The following is an 8,293-nucleotide window of genomic DNA, read 5'->3' on the forward strand; positions in this document are numbered from 1 at the left end:
AGTAAAATATCTGAAAACAGTAAAACAATTGGCTGTCCCAGTCATCCAGAGTCTAGGGTGACACCTTTAGATTTCAGCCTGTAGTGAATTAAAGAAGATGAAACCTAATTGTCATTGTACAAGAAATACAACGAAATTTCATTTGGCATCATCTTTGCAGCTGCTAATATGGTCACAAGAAAAAAAGTTAAAAGGTGATATAAATAATAAAATAGCTATAAAACGCTATTAATACTCTATTAAAAGTGCAAAAGAGGATTTGTTAGAATGAGTTCCGTAAACTGGGAGTGTCATGGTTCCTGTAGCACACTCTTTACAGCCATGAGGAAAAAGCCATGTTTTAGTCTGTTGGTACGGGCTCCCATGACTCTGTTACCCCATTTCCACCAAACCGGTTACAGTGCTACTTCGGAGCCAGAGCCTGACTTAGCACCAGTTCTCTGTGTTTCCACCACCTAAGCACCGGCTCCAGGCTGTCAAAACTGTGCTGAGGGCAGGGTTATTGTGACCAACAAGACCGATGGGAACACAGAATGGGACACACAAGCAGTGACTTGTGTCGTTTTTCACCAGGACGTCCCTGGTCTGATCGCAGATGTATTAGAATGACTCCCAGGACACACAGACGTTTTGCACAAACTGTTGCACGCTGAAATCTGGTACAGCTGTGTCCCACCAGAAGCACCTCAGTGGTGGAAAACAGTACTTTTATACCTTCCAAGTACTGCGGTATTTGCCCTTAGAAATGAGGTCTTTTTTGTGAAAAACGGAGCGCACCTACATGCACTGTTTGTTCCCCTCATAGAAAAGTCTGCATGAGAAAAAAATGACTGGGTTTCATCTTGGACAAATCTGACATTAGAACACCCTAGTTTACTCTTTTTAAAGTCATTTTTGGTCACACACCGGTCTGAGCACCGCAGCCACCAACAGCAGCTACTGCAGCCTGCAATGTGGGGATAAAGGTAAATGATGAAATCACATTCAGTAATCATCAGTTTTCTGAAATGATGACAGTTCTATTGACAGACAAACATGCCCAAACTATAACAGTGTGACATAATAGGCAGTGCTCTTATGAAGCCTTATTGTTATCCTATTGACTTGCATGACCACCTGTTTACTCCTCTTATTGACAACAACTTCACCAGAACCTCCCCCCCTTTTCTTTTTTTCAGGAATAACCAACTAAGTGATCTACCATCTGAAATGAAGAACTTAATTAAGTTACGCTCCATTATCCTTAATTACAACAGGTNTTTTCTTTTTTTCAGGAATAACCAACTAAGTGATCTACCATCTGAAATGAAGAACTTAATTAAGTTACGCTCCATTATCCTTAATTACAACAGGTAAGTCACTATTTCAGATACAATTCATCTTCACATTAAGTCCTCCTTGTCTTTTGCAATCTGTTTTAGTGGGCCAGGAGTTCATATATAGTTCATGTAACTACCCAACTCCCATGTTAATTACTGCAAATGTCTAAAAAGGCCCCTTTCTCTAACAGTCACATGCAGAATATGCTCAGACTGAAATCACACCGACATGTGCCGAGTGCAGCCAACTACTGGATCATTCCACCTCAATTCACCGAATTTTTAAAAAGTTGACACTCGCCCATCTCATATTTGTCAGATTGTTTTGTCTGCATACATATGTTATTAAGTAAAGCGTATAAAATCTGGGGTCATAGGCTCTTATGGTACCATTTTTCATAACATTGTTTGAAAGACTGAGTTGAAAAAGCATGATTTTTCTTTTAGCCCCATGGCTATAGAAGTCTTCCGGTTGGGACCACTATTGGTATGGTTTCACTTATTGTACCTTCTTAATGATTGTTCTAATCTTGGCCATAAATGCAAACATGTTCATTTCAGTCATTGTTTTTCATAAATTATACCTCTGACTGGCACTGTACTCTACATTTTTAAAGCACAGGAAAAAAAATTATATATGTCATATGTACAGCAGAAACCAGAAGTTTACACTGTATAAAAAGACTCATAGGCTGTGTTCAAAATCACCCACTATACCCTACATAGTGCACTATATAGGGCGTTCGCCATTTTGTAGTGCTGTCCGAATGTTAAGGTACAAATGTTACACCCTATATAGTGCACTCAAAATATCCCACAATGCACCGTGAAAAAAAGTGTGCAGCCGATGGTCACTCACCAAGCAATATGGACCATCATGCATTGTGAGAAAGGAAATGCAAACTAGATGAACAAGAGCATGAAAACTTGTCATTTCCCATTAATGTTTTGTTGAATTTTATTTCACCCGTTTCTTAGCTTTGCAATAAACTGTGAATTTGATGTATTTGTACTACACTGGTACAGCAAAAATCATGGCTAGCGAGCAATGTAATTAATAGCTTGAGTAGTGTCCGACATGTTACTTTGCCAAAGTGCTCCCTACGGTGTTCACTATATAGTGGTCCCTATATAGTGAGTTGGGAAAAGGGAGTAAGTGGATGATTTTGGACACAACTATAACCTTTCTTTTTCTCACTATTTGACATTAAATGTGACTAAACTTTTCCTGTTTTTGGTCAGTTAGGATTACCAAAATTATTTGTGTTTGCTAAACACCAGAATAATGAGAGAGATTTTTTTTTTTTTAGATGTTTTTATGACTTTCTTCAAAGTCAGAAGTTTACATACACTAAGATTACCATGCCTTCAAACTATTTGGGAAAGCCCAGATGATGATGTCATGGGTTTGGAAGCTTTTGATAGGTTAATTGCCAACATTTGAACTAATTGGAGGGAGTCGAGATAAGGGAGGTGGAGAACTGGTTGGGTTGGACATAGCAGATGGAGACCAGACACACAATACATAGGAGAACAATGAAAAAGTTTGGAGATCGGTGAGGCCAGTGACTGCAGATCAGAGCTCCAGATCTAGAGATACCTGCAGAGAGAACAAAACACAAACTACGGGAGAGAGAAGACAAGAAGTTAGTGACAATCCAAACCTCTAGCAACATAACTAAGGTGATCCTGAGCTGCCCTAACTGTAAGCTTTATCAAAGAGCTAAACTTTAAGTCTAATCTTAAGAGTAGAGCAGGTGTCTGCCTCCTGAACCAAAACTGGGAGCTGATTCCACAAAAAAGGAGCCTTGTAACTAAAGGCTTTGCCTCCCAACCTGGTTTTTCAGAAGACTTGCCCTGTGTGAGTTAAAGGACATATCCTGGTCAAAAATAACTCCAAGGTTCCTCACAGTTTACAATAATATCAGTTTTATCTGAATTTAAGGGAAGAGAAATACAAGTCATCTGGGCCTTTATGTGACTAACTGATTCATTCTATCTTGGTTAGATAATTTAACTGGGTGTCATCTGCATAACGGTGAAAATGTATTCAGCATTACCTCAAAATATTGCCTCATAGAAGCATGTACAAGGTAAATAATATTGGTCCTAGCATGGAACCCTTACATTTCTGTGCAGATAGTCACATCATTGGCTTGCAACAGATTTTTCAAGATTTTTTTTAAACATAAAGGGGGAGGTTGGATATGGATCTATATTTGGCTAAAACACCTGGATCCAGAGTAGGCTTTTTCAGTAGTGGTTTGATTACAGCAACCTAAAAGCCTGTGGTATGTAGCCTGTTAATATAGAGAGGCTGATGATGTCTCATAATAGAGTTTTAGATAGAGGAAAGTCGTCCTTGAGCAGTCCAGTGTTGATTGGGTCTAACAGACATGTTGCTGGTTTAGAAAAAGTGACAGCCAGCGTAAGCTCAGAGATTTACAGCAGAGAACTAGTCCAAATATAAGTATGGTCCCTTGGACACCTCCCGAACTGCTGCACCTAAGGTCATGTTCACAAGATTTTCTCTAATAGTCAAAACTTTACTTATAAAGAAGATCATGAAGTTATCACTACTGAGTTCAAAAGAAATGCAAGGCTTCACAGAGCTGTGGCTCTTTGTCAGCTTGGCTACAGTGCTGAAAAGAAACCTGGGGTTGTTCTTGTGTTCCTCTATTAGAGATGGATAATAAGCAGTTTTCATTCTACGGAGCACTTTTTTATGTCAGTCATGAAACTGTCTTTTCAGGCCAAGCCAAATTCTTCTGAATTTGTCGAATGCCACTATCTTTTCAGTATTCATGAAGTCTGCTTTAAGAAGCATATTTTTTGAATTATACCATTGGGCTACTCTACACAATAACTACCAGAATACATTTTTGTGTTTTCTAATTTGGGTTTAAAAGACTAAGTGTAAGACTTTCAAACAAGTTATAACAAAATTGCAGTCTTTGGTTGATAAGTTTGAGTGGAAGATTGCTGCCAATCTTCCCGTTCTGCCTGTACTTCTAGGCATATGAAATTATATGACTGGGAAAACATACAGTAAAGTTCATCACATATAGATGGAGAAATGCACAGTTTTTCACTGCTTGCCTTGGAATTTATCTCCTACTGCCTCAGGCAGGTATGTTATACTCACATGGAGTCAGCAAAATTATACAAACATGAGGTAAACTGCACTAAAATCACTTTATGCCAGCATTGCTCACTAACTCTGTACTTGCCCTTGAATAATTTTTCCCCTACTAAAAAGTACAAGCAAACCAACTGTACATCTAACCCTACATCAACTCACTGAAAACGTGTTGGTACTTTAGAAATGTACTTTCTCTTGAATCAATAAAGATGTCTTTCCACAATTTACAGTCTTTGTGCTGAACCATAGCCACATGGTGCATTGAAAATTAGGCAACTCCCACTTTTGGACATCTACAGGCAGATGGCACGCATTCTCCATGATAGCACACCACAATCAGTTTATAGGTCATAGCTGGAGGAGTGGGAATGTATGAAACAGAATTAGTTGAATGGAAAGCATTTACAGTGAATCACTCGGTTGGACTGTCCATCTTATAGTTCATGCTCTGTGTTTTTGTACCGATCACAGGTTCAAGTCCTTCCCTGAAGTCCTTTATCAGGTCCTTTCCCTAGAGACTGTGTTGCTTGGTAATAACCAGGTGGGTGGAGTGGACCCTTGTCGTCTGATGAAACTGGTTCATCTGTCAACACTGGATCTGTCAAACAATGACCTGCTGAACATCCCTCCTGAACTGGGCCTGTGTACTAGCCTTAGGTAAGGAGCACAGGCTACATATGCTCTTTTGTCTTATTCCAGCATGTGTTTGTGCCTGAACTCCACCACTGCAGCACATCACCAGCTGCTGTTAGCAGTGTTCATGTGTAACTGACCTCTTTAGTTATCCATTTTCATTCAAATTGCACCATTTAATTGTTCAACTTTCTCCTCACTCAGCTGAGCTTTGTGTGAAGTGAGTGCCTATTCAAAGCACAGTGAATGCATTCTATAAATCGTATAATGCGTAGTGAAATGCATTATTCACATGTTATAGAGAGATAGATATATATGAATATATATGTCTTCATTTTCAGTTTTAAAAAATTATGAAGGTTGAATAAAATAATAGTAAAATCCATGCATTTAATATTTGAAGGTCTGTGTTGTCCCTCAGGTGTCTCAGTCTGGAGGGTAATCCTTTCCGCACACCTAGAACAGCCATTGTGGCCAGAGGAACGGATGCAGTGTTGGAGTACCTGCGCAGCCGCATACCTACATGATCCAGACCTCACCTGAGAGAGGTCCGCCACCATGATCAAGATGCAGCCTTTTTGGATCTGCCATTTCATAATTTTTATGAATTTTAAACACTTATGCAATTAAAAGTTCGCCTTTTTGTGTAAAAATTGAAATGACATCACACAGTCAGCTTTCAGAAAATGACTGAATTTCAGTTTCAGCTGGTCTGTATTAGATGGATGTGTGTTGGAACTTGATTCATATTTTTGGATAATCATATACAAAGTGATGCCTACAGCTGTGATTGAAATTATTGCCAAGGGCACCTCTCTTAATAAAGCAGTGTGCAATAATTATGAATAGTGTGAAGTTATTAATGATGGACTAGCAACAGTTCATGTTCCAGTTTAAATCTGCAGGTCATTTTTACTACCTCAGTTACACACATGGACAAAATTGTTGGTACCCCTCAGTTAATGAAAGAAAAACCCACAACAGTCACAGAAATAACCTGAATCTGACAAAAGCAATAATAAATAAAAATTCAATGAAAATTAACCAATGAAAATCAGACATTGCTTTTGAACCGTGATTTAACAGAATTATTTTAAAAAATAAACTCATGAAACAGGCCTGGACAAAAATGATGATACCCTTAACTTAATATTTTGTTGCACAACCTTTTGAGGCAATCACTGCTATCAAACGATTTCTGTAACTGTCAATGAGACTTCTGCACCTCTCAGCAGGTATGTTGGCCCACTCCTCATGAGCAGACTGCTCCAGTTGTCTCAGGTTTGAAGGGTGCCTTCTTCACACGGCATGTTTCAGCTCCTGCCACAGATGTTCAATAGGATTTAGATCAGGGCTCATAGAAGGCCACTTCAGAATAGTCCAGTGTTTCCCTCTTAGTCATTCTTGGGTGTTTTTAGCTGTGTGTTTTGACTTGCGACTGAGACCAAGCTTTCTGACACTGGGCAGCACATTTCTCTCTAGAATACCTTGATAGTCTTGAGATTTCATTGTACCCTGCACAGATTCAAGACACCCTGTGCCAGATGCAGCAAAGCGGCCCCACAACATAACAGAGCCTCCTCCATGTTTCACAGTAGGGACAGTGTTCTTTTCTTGATATGCTTCATTTTTGCGTCTGTGAACATAGACCTGATGTGTCTTGCCAAAAAGTTCCAGTTTTGTCTCGTCTGTCCAGAGGACATTCCTCGAGAAGCTTTGTGGCTTGTCAACATGCAGTTTGGCAAATTCCAGTCTGGCTTTTTTATGATTCATTTTCAACAATGGTGTCCTCCTTGGTTGTCTCCCATGAAGTCCACTTTGGCTCAAACAATGACAGATGGTACGATCTGACACTGATGTACCTTGACCTTGGAGTTCACCTTTAATGTCTTTAGAGGTTGTTCTGGGTTCATTTGTTACCATTCGTATTATCCGTCTCTTCGATTTGTCATCAATTTTCCTCCTGCGGTCACGTCCAGGGAGGTTGGCTACAGTCCCATGGATGTTAAATTTCTGAAAAGTGTGTGCAACTGCAGTCACAGGAACATCAAGCTGCTTGGAGATGGTCTTATAGCCTTTACCTTTAACATGCTTGTCTATAGTTTTCTTTCTAATCTCCTGAGACAACTCTCTCCTTCACTTCCTCTGGTCCATGTTTAGTGTGGTACACACCATGTCATCAAACAGCACAGTGACTACTTGTAACCCTATAAATAGGCCGACTGACTGATTACAAGTTTGTAGACACCTGTGATGCTAATTAGAGGACACACCTTGATTGAACATGTCCCTATGGACACATTATTTTCAGTCTTTTCTAGGGGTATCATTATTTTTGTCCAGACCTGTTTCATGAGTTTATTTATTTTTAATAATTCTGTTGAAACACGGTTTGAAAGCAATGTCTGATTTTCATTGGTTAATTTTCATAGAATTTTTATTTATTATTACTTTTGTCAGATTCAAGTTATTTCCGTGACAGTTGTGGGTTTTTCTTTCATTAACTGAGGGGTACCAACAATTTTGTCCACGTGTGTAAGTGCTTCTCAGAACACAGAGACATTGAAACTATAAAACCAAAATTAGTTGTCTGCTTATTGGCAACGAACATTATACTGGTAACTCTCATAGAGCTGTGTTTATGGCATAAAAATAACTATGAGAGTAAAGAACACGCATCAACTTTATGAATATAGTAAAAAAAAAAAAAAATACATACAAGTCTTTGGGTCCACTGTTTGTGAATTAAAGTTTGCTGCTCTTTTTTCGCTTTTTGTCATATATGAATCAGACTGGAAGAGCAACATAATTCCGCACCATGGTTTATGTGCTGTTATGTCTTTTGTCTTTCAAGTAGCAAGTAGACACAGTCTCTGTCAGGTAGAAACTAATACAGTTAGAAACAAACATCACCAAATGATTGTTTATTGTTCAACTAAATTGCACAGACATAAAAACATCATAATCTGGCCATGACAGACACAAAGATAAAGACAAATGGAAAACAGAAACTACAATGTTGGAATTTCATATAAAATGCCACAAATACATACTAACAATCTGAAGAAATGCTGAATCATTTAAGCACTCCCATGCAACTACAGGTCAACACACAACTTGTTCCTACTGACCCTAGAACCTTATATTCTCATTAAAATAAGCAGCTGTGTGTGTGTGTGTGTGTGTGTGTGTGTGTGTG

The 8,293-nt window shown here is 38.9% G+C and overlaps 1 protein-coding gene across 2 annotated transcripts; it reads left to right on the forward strand.

The window, feature by feature from the left end:
- Nucleotides 1-903: 903 nt before the first annotated feature.
- On the forward strand, nt 904-5,940 carry LOC103357325 (leucine-rich repeat-containing protein 40-like). Of its 2 annotated transcripts, none has more exons than XM_008281840.1 (3): nt 904-1,256; nt 4,933-5,118; nt 5,516-5,940. In XM_008281840.1, exons 1-3 carry the CDS (start codon nt 1,078-1,080, stop codon nt 5,619-5,621), a joined length of 471 nt encoding a protein of 156 aa, XP_008280062.1. In that variant the 5' UTR covers nt 904-1,077; the 3' UTR covers nt 5,622-5,940. The 2 variants fall into 2 exon arrangements, with proteins under 2 accessions (XP_008280062.1, XP_008280063.1); XM_008281841.1 differs by lacking the exon at nt 904-1,256 and adding an exon at nt 1,276-1,352.
- The last annotated feature ends 2,353 nt before the right edge of the window (nt 5,941-8,293 follow it).

The sequence above is a fragment of the Stegastes partitus genome, unplaced genomic scaffold (assembly GCF_000690725.1).
Source record: "Stegastes partitus isolate 25-593 unplaced genomic scaffold, Stegastes_partitus-1.0.2 Scaffold248, whole genome shotgun sequence".
NCBI classification, from domain to species: Eukaryota; Metazoa; Chordata; class Actinopteri; family Pomacentridae; genus Stegastes; species Stegastes partitus.